The 20,173-nt window shown below is 41.1% G+C and overlaps 2 protein-coding genes and 1 long non-coding RNA gene across 13 annotated transcripts in view; 2 read left to right on the top strand and 1 right to left on the bottom strand.

Annotated features, from left to right (window-relative positions):
- LOC109907681 (CUGBP Elav-like family member 3) overlaps positions 1-4,801 on the top strand; it is a 36,129-nt gene extending 31,328 nt beyond the window's left edge. For 4 of the 9 annotated variants that reach the window (XM_020505797.2, XM_031793833.1, XM_031793832.1 and 1 more), the window contains one exon: positions 2,344-4,801. The gene's annotated coding sequence lies outside the window, so the exon portion shown is untranslated. Of the gene's footprint in view, positions 1-395; positions 748-2,343 lie in introns of those variants that run through there. The other 5 variants (XM_031793836.1, XM_031793834.1, XR_004203633.1 and 2 more) reach the window with 4 other exon arrangements.
- Positions 214-8,838, bottom strand: LOC116354411 (uncharacterized). 2 transcript variants are annotated; one of them, XR_004203635.1, is made up of 3 exons: positions 8,219-8,769; positions 7,885-8,100; positions 2,435-6,171 (listed from the first exon to the last, which is right to left on the bottom strand). It is a non-coding gene; the product is annotated as an uncharacterized LOC116354411 (long non-coding RNA). The 2 variants fall into 2 exon arrangements; XR_004203634.1 differs by having other exon boundaries at positions 214-8,100; positions 8,219-8,838.
- LOC109907680 (ceramide synthase 2-like) overlaps positions 7,702-20,173 on the top strand; it is a 29,877-nt gene continuing 17,405 nt past the window's right edge. The window contains exons 1-7 of one of the 2 annotated variants that reach the window (XM_020505796.2): positions 7,702-8,122; positions 16,501-16,683; positions 16,961-17,078; positions 18,729-18,847; positions 19,150-19,207; positions 19,322-19,372; positions 19,719-19,811. In XM_020505796.2, coding sequence (XP_020361385.1) covers positions 16,502-16,683; positions 16,961-17,078; positions 18,729-18,847; positions 19,150-19,207; positions 19,322-19,372; positions 19,719-19,811 — 621 coding nt within the window. In that variant the 5' untranslated portion in view covers positions 7,702-8,122; position 16,501. The remainder of the gene's footprint in view (positions 8,123-16,500; positions 16,684-16,960; positions 17,079-18,728; positions 18,848-19,149; positions 19,208-19,321; positions 19,373-19,718; positions 19,812-20,173) is intronic. The other variant, XM_031793838.1, reaches the window with a different exon arrangement.

Below are 20,173 nucleotides of genomic sequence, written 5' to 3'. Positions count from 1 at the left end.
AACACCTGTCAACAACGGCTGTGGCTGCAATAGCAGAATCCACTGATTTGAAGGGGTGCCCACATACTTTTGTATATATAGTGTAAGTGACCCAGATCCACATGTGAGTGAGGTGACAGTCTTCTAAAAGCAGTAGTTGTTTAAAACATTTAGACAAAATCATAGGACTACTTGGTTTGTTGAGATATGGCCATAACACTGCCATGACAAAAGGGTTGACAAAATGTTTAATTATTCAAAAGTAGATTTGAAATAGTCCAGACAAATATAGCAAGTGTTGTATGATTGGGTTGAAGACAATAACTATTATACGTTATTAATTTATTTTGTACTTTTTATTTATTGTTTTTGTGCTGTGTCATATGTCATTTTCCTGAAAAAACATCATACCACAGTCAAGACTGTCCTGTCCATACATATATCGTGGAGACTACGTGGCTATGGTTGCCTAGCAACCGCTAAAAAAACCTTCCTCTCACAGCGTTGTAAGTTAATTGGCCTGTGTTGGTTGCTGTGGCAATATTGCCTGTGATGGTTGCCATTAGCAATTTTATTTTTGACCGTTGCCTTTATTCACCATGCTCAACTGCATGGCGAGTTGCTGTGGCGACCATGAATTGTGTTTGGTGCATTGTGAGTTTCCTCTATTATTTTGTCCTGTTTTGCAAACACTGATCAATTATACTATCACTGTACTCAAGATTTTGTAAGCAATTGATTATCATGACATGCTATTATATTTTTTTGTAATATAGGTATTTTATTACGCAGAGCAATATTAAGCATTAACCCTAAAATCAAACATGGATATAAATATTTCCTTTGATGGATTTTGTTTTTGATTAGTTTCCTTTTTGTTGTTTGTCATGATTATCATTCTTACATATCCCCCATGTTTAGTTGGTTGGTGTTTTAGTTTCTGGGAGCGCAGGGTTTTTGTGAGGTTGTAGTTGAATCCAAGTGACTTTGTGCCTGAACTTTGTTTGTTTTTGGTATGACTCGTTGTGAGAATAAGTATGTGTAGCCTACCTACAAATTAGTGACATAATGAGGCTGTGTGCATATGTGTACCTGTGCAGATCCACATAAAGTACTTGTGTGTATTAATAAATAAAGTAGTGTGTGTGGTTTTGTGTGTGTACCAAGTGAGACACTAACATTTCATGTGAGAGTTTGGGGTAAAATTGTATGTTGTCATTGTGACACATCACACGTGCTGCTGACTGAGGTACAGCATTCCTCTGTAGGAATTCTGGGTTACTACGAATTTCCAATCAAACAAGAAGCCATAGGCTACGGTCTCATGTGCAACCTTTGATATAACTGCTTATTTTAGAGGATGAGTTTGAAAATCGTCCTCTTATCTATTAAAATTATTTAATAGGAATGTATATTTTTTGACTCAATTGTTTGGTCAATGAGATTTAACATCGGACTAGAGTATTAAGAAGAGAACTAGAAAAAATATCTCCCAGAATTCCTATTGTGCATGTTTGGAATTTATTTGCCTGCCAAAACAAGACAAAAAATATATTTAAATAAGAAATGCACATCAATGCAGCAGTATGGTTGTCACTGTATGAGTTGCATGTACCCTAGGCGTGCTTGTTTAGTGAAAAATGAGGACATCCATGTGATATCTGTGTAACCAACGTGTTTAAAGATGTTTCTCCCACACTGAAGAGTGTGAACATATTAAATATACAGTGGGGTCAGAAATGATTGACACCCTTTATAAAGATGAGGAAAAATGACTGTAGAAAATATATAATTCAAATACTGATCAATATTCTATGCTCCAAAAAAATCATTTTATACTAATACTGCTCAGGGAAATAGATTTTGTTTAACAAGTAATTTTTTGCAAATTTAACAATTTCTTTGTAGATTTAGATGTGTGCTTGTGATTGTCTTGCTGGAAGATCCACTTGCGGACAAGTTTCAGCCTCCTGGCAGAGGCAGCCAGGTTTGCCTGGTTGGGTAATGTTTATGATGCCGTTAAACTTAACAAGGCTCAAGGACCAGTTGAAACAAAATAGCTTACGTGTAGTAGGCCTTGTAAAGAAGTCAATTCAATTTTGACCCCTACCTTTGAGGAAAAAAATAATTACTTGTTAAATTAAATCTTTCTCTGAACAACTGTATTAGTATAAAATAATATAATTTCCCCATTATTTTGAGCATACAATACAGCTCAGTGTTAGAATTATTTAATTTATTCAATCATTTTTGCTCATCTTTATCAAGGCTGTCAATAATTTCGGACTCCACTGTATATGCTAATCTAAACTATTTTAATATTTGTATTCATCCTCTCTCTTTCTTTCTGTCTCTCTCTCCCAGGGAAGATATGAGTTCTATCAAGAAACTACTTCCAGCATTTTGGTTTCGCCCAAACCGTATAAGCAAAGGAGCAACAACACTTCTCGAAAAATAAGATCAAATATATGTATTATCTAAAAATCAGCAACAACAGAATAAAACATATGTGGTGGGTGGTTCGGAGTACACATACCATTCCACAGCTGGATTCAGTCATTATGTACAGTACCAGTCAAATGTTTGGACACACCTACTCATTCACGTTTTTTCTTTATTCTTGCTATTTTCTACATTGTAGAATAATGTTGAAGTCATCAAAACTATGAAATAACACATGAAATCAGGTAGTAACCAAAAAAGTGTTTTATATTTGGGATTTTTCAAAGTAGCCACCCTTTAGCTTGATGACAGCTTTGCACACTCTTGGCATTCTCTCAACCAGCTTCATGAGGTAGTCACCTGGAATGCATTTCAATTAACAGGTGTATCTTGTTAAAAGTTCATTTGTGGAATTTCTTTCCTTTTGTCAGTTGTGTTGTGACAAGGTAGGGGTGGTATTCAGAAGATAGCCCTATTTGGTAAAAGACCAAGTCCATATTATGGCAAGAACAGTTCAAATAAGAAATTATAGTCCATCATTACTTTAAGACATGAAGGTCAGTCAATCGGGAAAATGTCAAGAACTTTGAAAGTTTCTTCAAGTGCAGTTGCAAAAACCATCAAGCGCTATGATGAAACTGGCTCATGAGGACTGCCACAGGAAAGGAAGATCCGGAGTTACCTCAGCTGCATAGGATAAGTTCATTAGAGTCAGCTGCACCTCAGATTGCAGCCCAAATGAGACTGCATGAGTCAGGCCTTCATGATCGGATTGATGGTTTGGAATTAATTGGACTGCAAAGTTAAGGAAAAGCAGCTAACAAGTGCTCAGCATATGTGGGAACTCCTTCAAGACTGTTGGAAAAGCATTCCAGGTGAAGCTGGTTGAGAGAATGCCAAGAATGTGCAAAGCTGTCATCAAGGCAAATGGTGGCTACTTTAAAGAATCTAAATTCTAAAATATATTTTGATTTGATAAACACCTTTTTTGGTTACTACATGATTCCATGTGTTATTTCTTAGTTTTGATGTCTTCACTGTTATTTTACAATGTAGAAATAGAACAATTAAGAACAACCCTTGAATGTGTAGGTGTGTCCAAACTTTTGACTGGTACTGTACAAACTGTACTATCAGATACAAGGTCTACATGAAAAAGCATATAACTTATTCTAATGAACAGGGTTTCACTGAATAGTGTGGTTTGTGGTCCATAACTTAAGAGGGAAGGGCAATGTATGGGATGGAGAAGTGGGATGGTAACCTTATTGGGGGGGGGGGGGATGTTAATTTTGTATGATTACCATTGGTTGAATTGGTATGTAGATTTAGTTTATTATTTTAAATTAAAGACGAGGAGTAATTAAGCAAGAAGAACAATCAACTTCTTCTCACTGTACATATCTTTGTTTTAAATGGAGTCAAATAATGAAAAAATATGTACGTTATTACAACCACTACTATTGTTATTGGCATAGGGGTGTGAGGGATGGTAATTGGGTGGAATTTTTGTATCTTAATTTTTTACTTTTAATGTATTTGTTATGCAATTGAAGGGGGAGATATGGCTATTTTTTATTTTAGAAAATAGAATATTCCTATGGTCTACAGTACAAGACTATGGATACACGTATTGTAGAATTTGTAATTACATAAATGTAATTATCAAAATCACAATTGTTTCATTATTTATTCTCTAAAATTGCTGTTTTAAAACATATGTCTTTAAGAAAAATAAAGTACAATTTCGAAAATGATGTGTGCCTGGTGTGTAACAGAGAGCTGTGGGTTTTTATATATACAGTTGCGGCCAAATATATAGACACCCTTGCACTTTCCTTAAATAAGAAATTTAAAAAAACGTTTGGTTTCCACACGTTGTTGGATTTGAAACATTGCAGAACCAAATGTATTTTTGTAAGATTAAGTTTACAATTTGATTTGAGAAAATAAAGAAAAGATAGATTGTATTAAGTTATTGTTACCCTGGAACTAGTACTTGATTGCACATCTTTTGGCCAAGATACAGTAAATGCCAACAAATGCACCATCCCTACAATCAAAGATGGGGGAGGTTTGATAATGCTGTTGTGTTTCGTTGTTGCCTCTGATACTGGGGGTCTTGAACGTGTACAAGAAATCAGCAGATTATCAGGTGTTTTGTAGTCCAATGTTCAACCTAGAGTCTAAAAACCGGGTCTCCATTGAAGGCTGTGAGTCTTCCAGCAGGACAATGACCCCCAACACATCACAAAGCACCCAGGAATCGTTAAGAAGAGATACTGGACTGTTTTGGAGTGGCCAGCTAAGAGTCCAGATCTTAATCACATCCAAAACCTATGGCGAGATCAGAAAACAGCAGTTGGTAGAGGGCAACCCTCAAATATTGAATAATTAGATCAGTTTGGTGTTGAAAAGTGGGCCAAATTGTCAGTAGAAATGTGCAGCAAGCTCATTGATGGCTACAATAAGCATATGTCTGCAGTTGTCATGGTTAAGGGTGTGCAACCAAGTACTAGCTCCGGGGTGCCGATAATATTGTCCAAGCCATTTGCCTTTATTTTCTCAATTCAAAATTGTAATCTTAAACTAACAAAAATAAAATTGGTTTTGCAAATGTTGAAAATCCAATAAGGATTTGACCAAAAGTTGTATTTTCAATTTCAACTTATTTTAGAAGAAATAGGGAATTATTTGCCTAGTTAAAGAAAAAAAGAAAAAGACAAAAGAAAAGTGCAAGGGTGCCAATATTTGTCCGTAACTATATACCTTGAAAGATGTATTTTCTGGCTTTCACTTTACTCTAGTACCCCTACTTCCCCATTGGGTGGTTCCATGTCAATCATGACATCCACCATCTCAAATTGTTCTGAAACTGTGTCTGTTAGTTAGAAACACATAAGATTAGCATTCCTGCAACATTGTTCTGTTGAAATATAATTTGATCTGAAAAATTCAACTAATTGATTGCGCCCAAATTGACCATTTTAATTTACAGGATTCAGATATTCAATAAATACTGTACCTAAAATTCTATTTGGAGCAAACTTTTTTCAAACAATGAGTAAGACATGAGGAATCCAAAGAAATGGTCAGACGCCAACCATGGACCCCCCACGCCATTCCCACATGAATCGTATAAATTAAAGTGGCCAATTTGGGTGCAATCAATTATCTTAATTTCATAGAGATCAAATTATACTTCAACAAAATTGTTGCAGAAATGCTAATCTTATCTGTTTCTAACAACAGAAACAATTTCAAAATCATCTGAGATGGTGGGTGTCAAGCCTCTTTCTTGTGCTTTTTGAGGTGAAAAGACCCCATTGGAATATAGTAAGACACAATGTGGGATTATAGTATTAGGGGTATACAACACAGATTCCCATTGGCCTAGACCTAACGCATCTATATCGAACCTCCAGCGGTATAGCTAAACTAGTTTGTACTGGAGGTCGATCCGATGGTCCATTGAAAGCATGGCAAACTTATTTTCAACCAAGTCAGTTGCAGGCGCTTGGCCCGCCACAAGGAGTTGCTAGAGCGCGATGGGACAAGGAAATCCCAGCCAGCCAAATCCTCTGCTAACCCAAATGACGCTGGGACAATTGTGCGCCGCCTCATGGGTCTCCCGGTCACGGCCGGCTGTAACACAGCCTGTGATCGAACCCGGGTCTGTAGTGACGCCTCAAGCACTGTGATGCAGTGCCACTTCTTTATATTTCCTTGTTATCGGACTTCTACCTGCAACTGGAAAAAGGCGTTTATTAGACACCAGTCCCTTACAAATCGAGAATAAGGAAGTATCACCACGTAAAGGTGAAAAATTGTCCCCTATCCATAACCCATTCTAAGCTAAAACCATGTACAAAGTAGGCCTACAGGAATCTAAGTAGAGCTATAGGCCCTGCTTTTTCACTCATATTGCAGCCTTGTCTGTCTACTCAGACTATGCTGGTAAAGCAGCAGTTTGAGCATGAATAATTGGCTTTGATACTCTGATTGGTTAGAGATGATCCAATTGCTGATGACTTTGTTTTGTACAACGCCCCTCACTATAAACCACTTCAATGATGGTAGTCTGACTAAAGTATGTAGCAAAAGAGAGCAGCGGAATAATTTAGTTTGAGTTGTCATGTTAATTGCTGCTTAGATAATAGGCTACAATTAATTTAAAAATGTTGTCTAATAATGTGATTCATTCTAGCTCGAACACCAACAATTTGTTTCATAGTAATTTATTACAGGTCAGCCCCAAAGATACTCAGCAGATCTTCAGATAAAATGTACACAGGTCAGTGAATGAAGCCAAAGATGGCCTGTTATGGAAATACGCAGGAGGGGAGGAGATCAGGTGGGACCATTCTAGCCAATGAGAGGGCTTATACGCGTGTGAACGGTGTATAGAGATAAATGTTTTTTTGTTGACAAAATTCGACACTCTCATTGACCTCCATACAAAAAAAATATCTCACGTCGTTACCTTATTTTTCTTCGACAGATTTTGGGCGGAGTAAAACCTCTCGCTTCGCCTCTTCCTATCTGATGTAGCCAAGGCTCAAAACTGAACTGTGGCAGAGAAGGAAGAGAAGAAGTGAGACGGATAATTGGGCCCAAAATCTGTTCTCCAGCAGGTGGCATTTTTCGTTTTTCCTCACACTGTGAGATGAGTATTTGTACAGTGGTCAATGAGTTTTGAATTTGGTTAACAAAATAATGTAAGGGCTTATTTTTTGTAAACTTATTTGATCGAATAGAAATGTCGCAAGCATTAGGTTGTTACGAGTGTATGGATATAACTAGGACGGACTCGTGACATCCTGGCAACTTTGAGAAAAAAAACACTTGAAATTGTCTGTTAGTCACTAGTTAGTCAAACCCCGCCCATTTCTACAATGTATCTACTTAAAATGTGATTTTAAACTTAACCTTAATGACATTGCTAACCTAAACCAAGACCAAAAAGCAAATGTTTGTTTTCATGATTTTTTTGGGGGGGCTGTGGTAATTAGTGGAAACCGGTGTGCCTGTCCCCACGCATATCTGCCTTCTCATTGGCTATAATGGTCCCACCTGAATTTGCCTCCTTGACAACTGCCTTCCATTTTTGAAGAAATGTATTTTCATTGTTAGAGCCGGCACTAGAGTATCTGGTCAACATAAAGGATAATCTGTCGACTGTGCTAGGGTTTGGCAGATGCGTCCCAACAAGTCCAGGCGTTTTCGCATGCCGTACAACGTCACTTTAAATAGCCTGATCCCTGCCACGCCCACTGTCCCGACTCCTACCCTTACCTCAGTGCTCATACTCCCATTCCGTTTGTCCAAATAAGAAACCGGGCTAACCGACGCCGATTCCCGGCAAACATCTGCCATATTGCTCCGAGCATGTAAAATAACTGTTCTGGGCCCTCATCCCAACAAAAAGTAGAAGTATTTCATAAGAGAGAAAGTTCTACAAACCAAGGGGAAGCATCACATTTTCCGCGAAAATGCAGAAAATTGGCGATGATCGAGTGGCCGGATAATAATCTTCAATGCAGACTCCAAACAATTTTCATAATCAATTTGGATTATCGTTGATGGCGTCGTCGGCATAGAGCTCAATTGCTTATTCTATAGGAGACATACAGCAACATACCCGTTTCCGCCTTTTCACACTGCGGCGAATAGGCCTACCTGCGTGAAAGATAAAACGGAGGTAAGTTCCCACCGTTATATGGAACTAGATGTGATAAAAGTTTTGTTTGAATTCTTGCAATTGTGATTTTAAAACAGGCTACGTTGGACTACTCACCTCGCATTGTTAGTATTTTAACATTCACTCTCCCTTGGATAGTTAGTCCTCTGAAGATGCGCGCCTGTAATGGCTTTTCCGCAAACTTGTCACCCACTTGCCACACAGAGAAATATACTTGAATGTTCTCAAATAATTCAGGATGACAGAAACTCATGTCAACTGGAGTTTGTCCGAATAGGCGATGTGCTGATCTCGTGGTGATGTTTGTTTAGGAACACTGCGATAAATGAAGGTCATGGTTTGAAATGCCACGAACTATCGCACAATAACAGTTTGGAAAGAAGAAAATCGTGAAAACGAATGTTTTGGACGTCCTTGGTTTACTTTGGTTGTGTAGGAAATAGCCTATAACGAGCTATAACCTACAGATGATGAAACGTAAAAGGTCCCACACCCTAAGGAAAGTTACCGGAAATGTGTAGAAGGGTGTGATTGCGGCCCGCAATTCGGAGCGTTCCTTCATTCGCAGGAACCCCTCTTTATTGGGTCCAATTCTATTGGTCCATTTTTAAGCTAGGACTCCGGTACAGTAGCTGGCGGGAGGCAGCGGGCTACACCAGTAGCTAATTAGTTAGGACACAGGTAGACAGTGACCTTCGCCCCCGCCTTCAGGGGCAACACCTGTAGGTAGCTAGCTAGCTAGGACCATAGCTGCGGGAAGGAGGGGTGCTGTAGCACCCCCTGAAAGATCAGAATAAAACAATTATAATTGAAAAAGTATTCACAGAAGTAGTGCACTCGGCCTTATATGATGTCTGTAGCACGGGCAACACTTTTTTTTTTAGCATCTCTGCATTGTGGTATCATTCTGGTATAATTAATGTGCAATATTTTATCATTACTTAATAAAACAAATATTTCACATTCTACATTTGCACACACTGTACATATATTTTTATATTTTCCTTTTCTACTGTTATTGACTGTACATGTTTTTTTCACCTTTTATTTAAGCAGGTAGGCCAGTTTGAGAACAAGTTCTCATTTACAACTGCTACCTGGCCAAGTTAAAGCAAAGCAGTGTGACAAAAACAACACACGGGATAAACAAACGTACAGTCAATAACACAATAGAAATTATGTATACAGTATGTGCAAATTAAGTAAGGAGGTAAGGCAATAAATAGGCCATAGTGGTGAAATAATTACAGTTTAGAAATTAACACTGGAGAGATATATGTGCAGATGAGGATGTGCAAGTAGAAATACTGGTGTGCAAAAGAGCAGAAAAAAACATATGGGGATAAGGTAGGTAGGTGGTTGGATGGGCTATTTACAGATTGTCTGTGTACAGCTGCAGCCATCGGTAAGCTGCTCTGACAGCTGATGCTTAAAGTTAGAGAGGGAGATAAGTCTCCAACTTCAGTGATTTTTGCAATTCGTTCCAGTCATTGGCAGAGGCCAAAGGAAGTGTTGGCTTTGGGGATGACCAGTGCAATATACCTGCTGGAGCGTGTGCTACGGGTGGGTGTTGCTATGGTGACCAGTGAGCGGGGATTTACCTAGTGAAGACTTATAGATAGATGACCCGGAGGCAGTAGGTTTGGTGATGGATATGTATTGAGGGCCAGCCAATGAGAGCATTCAGTTTGCAATGGTGGGTAGTATATGGTGCTTTGGTGATAAAACTGATGGCACTGTGATAGACTGCACCCAATTTGCTGAGTAGAGTGTTGGAGGCTAATTTGTAAATGACATTGCCGAAGTCCAGGATCGGCAGGATAGTCAGTTTTACGAAGGTGTGTTTGGCAGCATGAGTGAAGGATGCTTTGTTGCGGAATAGGAAGCCGATTTCTAGATTGAATTTTGGATTAGAGATGCTTAATATGAGTCTGGAAGGAGAGTTTACAGTCTAGCCAGACACCTAGAATATGTGGACAACTATAAATACCTAAGTCAGAATTCTCCAGAGTAGTAAATGCTAGGCAGGCGGGCGCGGGCAGCAATTGGTTGAAGAGCATGCATTTAGTTTTACCAGCGTTTTAAGAGCAATTGGAGGCCACGGAAGGAGTGTTGTTGTATGGCATTGAAGCTTTTTTGAGGTTTATTAACACAGTGTCCAAAGAAGGGCCAGATGTATACAGAATTGTGTCGTCTGCGTAGAGGTGAATGAAAGAGTCACCCGCAGCAAGTGCGACGACATTGATGTATACAGAGAAAAGAGTCGGCCCGAGAATTGAACCCTATGGCACCCCCATAGAGACTGCCAGAGGTCCAGACAACAGGCCCTCCGATTTGACACACTGAACTCTATCTGAGAAGTAGTTAATGAGCCAGGCGAGGCAGTCATTAGAGAAACCAGGGCTTTTGAGTCTGCCGATAAGAAAACGGTGATTGACCTTGGCCAGGTCAATGACGACGGCTGCACAGTACTGTATTTTATCGATGGTGGTTATGATATCGTTTAGGAACTTGAGTGTGGCTGAGGTGCACCCATGACCAGCTCAGGTTGCATAGCGGAGAAGGTACGGTGGGATTCTAAATGGTCAGTGATCTGTTTGTTCACTTGGCTTTCGAAGACTTTAGAAAGGCAGGACAGGATGGATATAGGTCTGTAACAATTTTGGTCTAGAGTGTCTCCCCCTTTTGAAGAGGGGGATGACCGCGGCTGCTTTCCAATCTTTAGGAATCTCAGATGATATGAAAGAGAGGTTGAACAGACTAGTTATAGGGGTTGTGACAATGGCGGCGGATAATTTTAGGAAGACAGGGTCCAGATTGTCTAGCCCAGCTGATTTGTAGGGATCCAGATTTTACAGCTCTTTCAGAACATCAGCTGTCTGGATTTGGGTAAAGGAGAAGCGGTTGGTGTAGCCAAGTGGAGAGCGTGGCCAGCCGTGGAGAGATGCTTATTGAAATCCTCGATTATCGTGGATTTATCGGTGGTGACAGTGTTTCCTAGCTTCAGTGCAGTGGCCAGCTGAGAGGTGCTCTTATTCTCCATGGACTATAGTGTCCCATAACCTTTTGGAATTAGTGCTGCAGGATGCAAATTTCTGTTTGAAAAAGCTAGCCTTTGCTTTTGTAACTGACTGTTTTTTGGTTACAGACATCCCTGAAAAGTTCCATATCGCGGGGACTATTCAAAGCTAGTGCAGTGCGCCACAGGATGTTTTTGTGCTGGTCAAGGGCAGTCAAGTCTGGATTTAACCAAGGGCTTTATCTGTTCTTAGTTATACATTTTTTTGAAAGGGGCATGCTTATTTAACTTTTAAAGAACAACCAGGCATCCTCTACTGATGGGGTGAGGTCAATATCCTTTCAGGATACCCGGGCCAGGTCGATTTAGAAAGGCCTGCTCACAGAAGTGTTTTAGGGAGAGTTTGACAGTGATGAGGAGTGGGTGTTTGACCGCGGACCCATAATGGACGCAGGCAGAGGCAGTGATCACTGAGATCCTGTTTGAAAACAGCAAAGGTGTATTTAGAGGGCAGGTTGGTCAGGATGATATCTATAAGGGTGCCCATGTTTATGAATTTGGGGTTGTACCTGGTAGGTTCCTTGATCATTTGTGTGAGATTGAGGGCATCTAACTTAGATTGCAGGATGGCCGGGGTGTTAAGCATATCCCAGTTTAGGTCACCTAACTGTACCAACTCTGACGATAGATGGGGGCAATTAATTCACATATGGTGTCCAGGGCACAGCTGGGGGCTGAGGGGGTCGATAACAAGCGGCAACAGTGAGACTTATTTCTGGAGAGATTCATTTTTAAAAGTAGTAGTTCGAACTGTTTGGGCATAGACCTGGATAGTAAGCCTGCAGAGTTCTGTCCATCTCTACAGTAGATTGCAACTCCTCCCCCTTTGGCAATTCTATCTTGACGGGAAATGTTGTAGTTGGGGATGGAAATGTCAGTATTTATGGTGGGCTTCCTAAGCCAGAATTCAGGACATCAGGGTTGGCGGAGTTTGCTGAAGCAATGAATAATGTAAACCTAGGGAGGAGGCTTCTGATGCTAACATGCATGAACCCAAGGCTTTTCCGGTTACAGAAGTCAACAAATGAGAGCGCCTGGGGACACACAGGGCCTGGGTTAACCTCTACATCACCAGAGGAACAGCGGAGGAGTAAGATAAGGGTACGGCTAAAGGCTATAAGAACTGGTCGTCTAGTGCGTTCGGAACAGAGAGTAAAAGGAACAGACTTCTGGGCGTGGTAGGATAGATTCAGGGCATAATGCATAGACAAGGGCATGGTAGGGTGCGAGTACAGTGGGTGTAAACCTAGGCATTGAGTGACGATGAGAGAGGCTGCATCTGTGGAGGTGCCAGTTAAGCTATGTGCGGTCTCAGCATGTGTGGGGGGTGTGGCAAGGGAGCTAACCGAGGCATGTAGAAAAGGACTAGGGGCTCCGCAGTAAAACAAAACAATGAGAGCTACCCTAAACAACGGTATACAAGGCATATTGACATTAGAGGGAGGAATAAAGCAATCACCGATGTTGATTGGGAGGGCTAAGACAACAATGGGTAAACATCTAAGACAACAACATGGGTAGATGGCGATGAATGGGTAGAGAGAGGCCGTGTGTAGCTAACTGACAAAGTTCGAGGCTGGGGCCGACAGATAAACAAAATTAAGTACTGTGTTAATGAACGCGTTACTCTGTTTTTGTCGCCCTGCTTTGCTTTATCTTGGCCAGGTCGCATATGTAAATGACAACTTGTTTTCAACTGGCCTACCTGGTTAAATAAAGGTGATTTTATATATATATATTTTTTAATATATATTTGTGCAAGTAGACTGATTGGACAACTCACCTTCCTAGGAGAGATTACATCATTTTCTAAGAGGAAATAGGAAGCATTTTTGAAAAGGGCTGAGATACAAGTGTGAGGTGGGGTTTGAAAAAGTGTTTTTTCTCCCAATTTATGCTTTGGCCACATACAAGTATAGGATGAGTCAACAACATTATTTGATATGAGTTAACAGAATATTAACTTAAAAGTAATTTTCACTGAGCAGTTACTTTGAACACGAGTATGAAGATGCCCACATTGGGATGCTTGAGGGGGGGGCGTTCCTACAGGTGTAGGAAAGCCCAATTGCAGGAACATCCCACATTGCAGGCCACAATCAAAATCCAATCAAATTGTATTTGTCACATGCTTTGTAAACCACAGGTGTAGACTAACAGTGAAATGCTTACTTACGGGCCCTTCCCAACAATACAGAGACAACAATAATAAAGATAACATAAGGAATAAATACACAATGAGTAACTGTAACTTGGCTATATACACAGAGTACCAGTACCGAGTTGATGTGCAGGGGTACGAGGTAATTGAGGTAGGTATGTATATATAGGTGGGAGTAAAGTGACTAGGCAACAGTATAGATAATAAGCAGTAGCAGCAGCGTATGTGATTAGCTTGTCAATGCAGATAGTATGGTAGCTATTTGGTTAACTATTTAGCAGTCTTATGGCTTGGGGATAGAAGCTGTTCAGGTTCCTGTTGGTTCCAGAGTTGGTGAATCGGTACTGCTTGTCGTACAGTAGTAGAGAACAGTCGATGACTTGGATGGCAGGAGTCTGACTGTTTTTAGGGTCTTCAACATACACCGCCTGGTATAGAGGTCCTAGATGGCAGAGCTCGGCCCCAGTGATGTACTGGGCTGTACGCACTACCCTCTGTAGTGCTTTGCGGTCGGATGCCAAGCAATTTCCATACCAAGCGGTGATGTAGCCATTCAAGATGCTCTCAATGGTGCAGCTGTAGAACCTTTTGAGGCCCTGAGTTCCCATGCCAAATCTTTTCAGTCTCCTGGGTGGGAAAAGGCATTGTTGTTGGTGTGTGTGGACCATGTTAATTCCTTAGTCATGTGGACAAAATGAGGAACCTTGAAGCTGTCGACCCGCTCCACTATAGTCCTGTGGAGGAGGCGTGCTCTGCCCTCCATTTCCTGTCCTCCCCACTGTGACTCTACAGTTCTGTAGCTTAGCATCCGCTTCATCTGACCACTTCTGTATTGAGTGCATCACTGGTACTTCCTGTTTGCTTATAAGCAGGAATCAGGAGGATGGCGTTATGGTCAGATTTGCCAAAGGGAGGGTGAGGGAGAGCCTTGTGTGTGGAGTAAAGGTGTTCAAGAGTTTTGTCGCCTCCAGTTGCACAGGTGACATGCTGGTAAAAATGAGGTTAAATGGATTTCAGTTTCCCTGCATTAAAATCACAGGCCACAAAAAGCACACACTATTGGAATGCTCGCAACATTGTTTCCTCTCCGGGGTGATGACAGTCTACTCTGTATTCAATCAATTCATCTCATTTCACCCTCTGACTACAATGTTTCATTTTGCGGTGTTATTTGTGAAGTTTCCCTCCATGTCCTTTGACATTGTAAGTAAGTTCATAAGTCACCTTGAGGGTAAAGGAGATTCCAGGATCTGCTGTTTTAAGCAAATGTGACAAACACCATGCATATGCGTGCTATACTGACCAACTACTCCATCAATTAATTTAGTGGCACATTATTGTCAGTATATTTCCCATACATACTCTACTGTTTTAATTTTTTTTTTTTTAATTTTATCCAGCTTTCTCTGAAAACTGCAAGAATGGTCCCTCCTGTGCAAACAAAGGCAGGCGCCAGAGCGCCACAGCCCTATTAATTCACAGTAAGCATAGGAGTGTTCAAAGTCCATGCATGCAATCCCTGTTAAACAATCAATCAACAGACAGGAGAGGGGCACTGGGTGTCACACAGTGACTGGTTTGTTCGGAGCATCTCTCTAGTGTAGCTGGCACTGAGGCTTCCCTATGTGAATACTCTTAAACCCTTTTGTACCAAGAACTGTCATCGCAAGTGAAAATACCCCCCCCCCCCCCCCCCCCCAAAAAAAAGAAAAACACAAGGCATCTCCTGTGCCTAGGATTGTGTAAAAAGTGTGATGTTGAGCACTGATCTGCTCTCTCTCTGCATTAATTTGATGATCTGGCTTTGCACAACTATCAGTGTCACAGTCGGTGTGTGTTCTAAAATAACCAAGCGGGTAGTGTTGTCATGCTGGCCTCTTACCCTCTGACAGACTTAAGACACAAAGGTGCCTCAGTAAAATGAGAATCAGGCCCTCTTGTTTACACGCCATTTCTAACAAAACGAGTAAACCTGCCAGTAATGACAGTAGCAGTGATGTCATAGTGGCTTTGAGTCTTTCACAGCATATCGCATTGCCTGTGTTGTAATTAAACCTACACAGCATCTTGCCCACTCCACTAGTATCAATGGCTGCATCTATGCCACAACAGCTGCTCTGCACTGTCAAAGCTTGTATTCAGAAAGCTAATGGATTCATCTGGGGAATGTCAGGAAGTCCTGCAGTAGGTGTTTGAAGCATCTGTAGATTGTGTTATACATTCTTATACACCAGGCCAACGCATTGTTGGAAATGTTGATGGGTCAGATAAGGTTGTCAGTGTATTAAGTGTCACCAGCTCGCTCATGTTTTCATGGCTGAGTGACTATGCAAATATGGATGGATGCACCAGCACACCAAGATCAACATGACATAATAATCACATCACAAATTATCGCATAAAAGTTATGGATGCAAATAGTAATCCTCTTTCACCTAATGATATTTAAACAGTTGCTAGCTAGCTAACGTTAGCTAAATAAAATTGTCTGGCTTGCTAGCTGACTTGGCAGGCCGAGGTAAATAAGTACACTAGCTAACAACGTCAGTCTAAAAACAGCTTAAATGATTTATTCCTCTTTAACAATATTTACTTATAAAGACATATATGTTTAAGAAAGTGTTCTCTTTCCCGTCTTTTCGATCCTTTGAAGCAGCAGGTAGTAGGCAGGTTGTCACCGTTAAAAACACCAACCGTCCTTGGAAAGCAATTCTGAGGTAATAATTTACGCGGGAACTAGAACTCCCCGCGTCCTCCATCCTTCCGGACCGCTACGAGAGCCAAGCAACCAGCATAGCAACGGACGCTTTGGTTCATTACGTAATCCGGTCAGAATTTTGTAAGTTCTAGTAACAGCCCTAGCAACAGAAGCTAGAACTCATCAAATCCCATTGTGAAGCCGGGGGGATACTTTTTTGGCAGGGGGACACCATTTGGCATGACACCCCCACATTTTAAATTCACTAACACAACAATACATTCCATACAAATATTTGAGGCAGCTTTCCTTTACTTGAACCGTTTTGGATGTTATTTTGGTATGTTATCTAACAAAAATGTCTTGACGTCAGACTGTACCTGACACCAAAGAAGCCTTGTCCCTTTACCCCTTTGTCTGAATCTTTCTTTCTTTCTCAGAATGCTGACCTGGCTTAGATTGCTTAGTGACTGGATCTGGCAGGACCGGTTGTGGTTCCCAGCGGGCCTGGGTTGGGCCAACCTCAAGGACCGGGATGGCCAAGTCTTCGCTAAAGGAAGGGATCTCTGGGTCATCTTCCCCATCGCAGTATGCTTCCTGATTATACGACAGATATTTGAGAGGTCAGTACTCCAGGCCCAAGACCAATAATCCTTTGGGCCTTGGTCAGAAGTAGGAACCCCCTATTCCAAGGGAATAGCGTGTCATTACCTGCCCCTCCTCAATTTGCAATGGCCTTGCTATGTTCCATTAGTTTGCTGTTGTTTTTAACCAGTATTGCTCAAATCTCGTTTTCCTGTTCATCTTGCCTTGTTGACTTGTGTTCACTACAACCATCATAACTGATTTACAGTCCCTACAACACTTTCCTCTCCTCCTTTGCTTCCTCTGACTATCCAGGACCGTGGCCGTTCAACTTGCCTCTTTACTTAGAGTGAGGGAGAAACCGCGTGTCAGAGCTGCTCCCAACACCACACTGGAATCCTATTTCTGCAATGCATCAAAGTTCCCCTCGCAGGTAATTGCACAGCATAACTGTAATGCTACATACTGGGGTCAAACGCCAACACCTTCCTAATCCTACATGTAGTAAACTACCATACAGTTCCACTGACCAAATCCAAATGACCACACAGTTCAATAATAGCTCACACAAACACTGCACAACTCCTTAGTCAAATCCATGCACGATTACTAAGTTAAATCAACCATTATTTAAAGTGCATTCAAAATCGCAGCACACTTTACAGTAAAACAATAATTGAAGGAGACAGTAGTACATAAGATTTTAAAGGGATAATCCACCCCAAACCATTAATTTCTATGATTAACTGTGTTAAATAACACTAATATGTAAAAACAATGTTTTTTGTGAACACATTTTGTTGTTATAACAAGGCTGGTAGCAATGTGAAAGTCATTGGAAATCTGCAGTTGAGGTCGACTACAAAACATGGCTCTCTCTGGGCTGGTTGGCTAGCTAGTTAGCAAACGTAGCTACACTACACACAATAATACCAAAGTCAATATCAGTAGGTGAAGTAGCTAGCTAGCTAGCTGTAAAATCACCTGAACAAAAGAGTACAGAGTACATTGCTATGGCAACAACAGCCGTTTCCCACAGACACACACAGCGCATTGCAAGATGGTACTTGGAGAAACTGGGGGTGCATTCGTAAATTCACTTTGGCTATCAACTCCGGTTTCAGAGCATTCTCGTCTGAGTGTGCCAGGGAGCAGAATACTTGAGGAATTTGCAAATGCGCAACACTCGTTGAATACGATTGGTGTCAGTCAACGTTGTTGGCAACAAAACATTTTTTATTTTTTATTGTTGCCAGCAGCACAGTTAGTCACCAATGCTCTAGATAACATGTAGACAACCTAACCAGCTCGGCTAAGGTGAGTAAAATGGTCAGAGGGAGGTGTTCTCTCATTCGTGTCTGGAAGTAGCTAGCAATCTAGACAACTACAGTAAGTTAGCTTAGGTGCTTGACTGCCGTTGTGAGTTCAGAATGCTCAGATCAACCCTACTGGACAATCTGACAACCCTCTGAATTTACGAACGCCCAGAGCGCACTCTGAGCACACTCGGGCACTCCACAGTGACTTTACGAACAAACCCTGAGTTGAATCATTTGGGACACTGTTTAGATTGAGCACGTCTAAGCGAAATATATTATGTACTTCGTCACGTCAAGAACACTTCCATCCATTCATATCGTCAAGTATACCCACCCATACCATCTATTGGCTGATTTGTCGATCTGGAGTGCAGGTAATTATTTTAAAAGCGTGAACCAGGTAGCTATGACACGTTCCTACAGGATTTCCTGATTTCACAGAAGGACCACATAGAGGTTAAGTCATTGTGTGATCTGGAATGACTCATGAGAGCCTGTTTCTGTAGCGTAAGGCAGCTTGATGTACAAGTTCACCCCCTGAACAGGACGTTAGTCTAGTTCAGGGCCTTACCCCCTATTTGCAGTCTGGACTTTAAGATCTCAGGGCAGACACTAACCACAAAGCCACTGCGTTGGTACACTAATGAAACATAGGCCTTCACCAAATTGACAGGAGTTTCATGTTTGTATTTGTTTTTGGGGGGGGTGGATTATCCCTTTAATTTAAGTGTATATTGATCTTAACCCTCGTTTCTCTCTGTCAGAGTTCAGTGGAGGAGTTAACTAAACAGTCGGCCTGCTCGGTGCGGCAGGTCCAGAGGTGGTTCCGACGGCGGAGGAACCAGGAACGGCCGAGCCAGATCAAGAAGTTCCGGGAAGCCTGGTACCCTTAGCAGCCATGTGCAAACCCACAAGCCTTATTTTTCTATCTGTGGTTATACAGTCAGAGGCTACACTCATTTCTGTATTGAATATGGTTGAAATCAATTGTTTTAGCAAAGAAAGTATAGTACCGCTAACTGAAATGAAATGAATGAGGCAGTTGTAGCTTATGTTTTACTTTGTCTTGAAGGAGCCATAGTTTATTGGCGATCTGTTGTGTGAACATGTGAAATTGTTCTGAGCTGTGTGAAATTGTGTTCTGTTCAAATGGGGTTTTTGAGGTTGCTGTGCGTTCTCTTACAGTTGGAGATTTACCTTTTACGTTCTTGCTTTCATTGCTGGCCTGGGTGCCCTAATTGATGTGAGTATCGCAATTTACTGTTGGCATATATTTTCTCTAGCAATGCTTTGCCTTTGTAATGTTTTATACATTTGCGTGTGCCATTTTGTGTTTGACACTGAAATCTCTTCCTAGAAACCATGGTTCTATGACATGGAGGAGATGTGGAATGGCTTCCCCACACTGGTATGTACATTCTGTGCCACCTTTTTTCACCCGCTTTTCTATAAGACTGTTGGTCTCTAAATTTTAATTGGTTTTAAATGTTTAGTTGGTTTAAAATCTTTACAAAGTCGGTGTCTGCCACAATATGGGAGAGTCACAAGCAAATTATTTTTCAAAGGTTCCTAGTACATGATGCTTGTTTATCAAATTCAATGAGCTGCCTGATTGAAGATTCCAGTTTGGTATTTCTAGACAACTTTTATGAATGTTATGAAAATGTAAGCATGCACTATACTTTAAGTAGCTTTAGAAGTGTCTGCTAAATACCATATTTTTTATATTCAATGTTTGTTCTTCCCTCTTATAGCCACTGCTGCCTTCTCAGTACTGGTACTACATGATTGAGTTGGGATTCTACATCTCGCTACTATTTAGTGTGGCAACTGATGTCAAGCGCAAAGTAAGTGGAGCCTAATTCAGAAACATCGACAATTTACACTCAGTACCATTACAGTGGTAACAGGAGAGATTGTTGTCAAGAGGGCAGAGAGAGCGATAAAAGACAGCTAACCATATCTCGGCAAATGTCCGTTAGGGAATCACAACTAAGTTAGGGAGGGAGGGGTGTTATTTTGTCTAGGGAATCTGTGGGTTAATGTATGACCGGCACACTGTGGAAAGGTATGGCAGTGGAGACTGATTGACCATGTTCTCCAGACGTATTTATTTTCCAGCTGGCGAGTCCAAATGAAAGGGGGCAACTCTTCAAAATAGTTAGCAGACTTGTCTGAAATCCAGTCCTGTTTGTCGGTTGATTTGACA

This window comes from Oncorhynchus kisutch, linkage group LG17 (assembly GCF_002021735.2).
Source record: "Oncorhynchus kisutch isolate 150728-3 linkage group LG17, Okis_V2, whole genome shotgun sequence".
Taxonomy (NCBI): Eukaryota; Metazoa; Chordata; class Actinopteri; order Salmoniformes; family Salmonidae; genus Oncorhynchus; species Oncorhynchus kisutch.
Note: the sequence above shows the minus strand (reverse complement) of the source record. Positions and strands in the feature narration are given on the sequence as shown.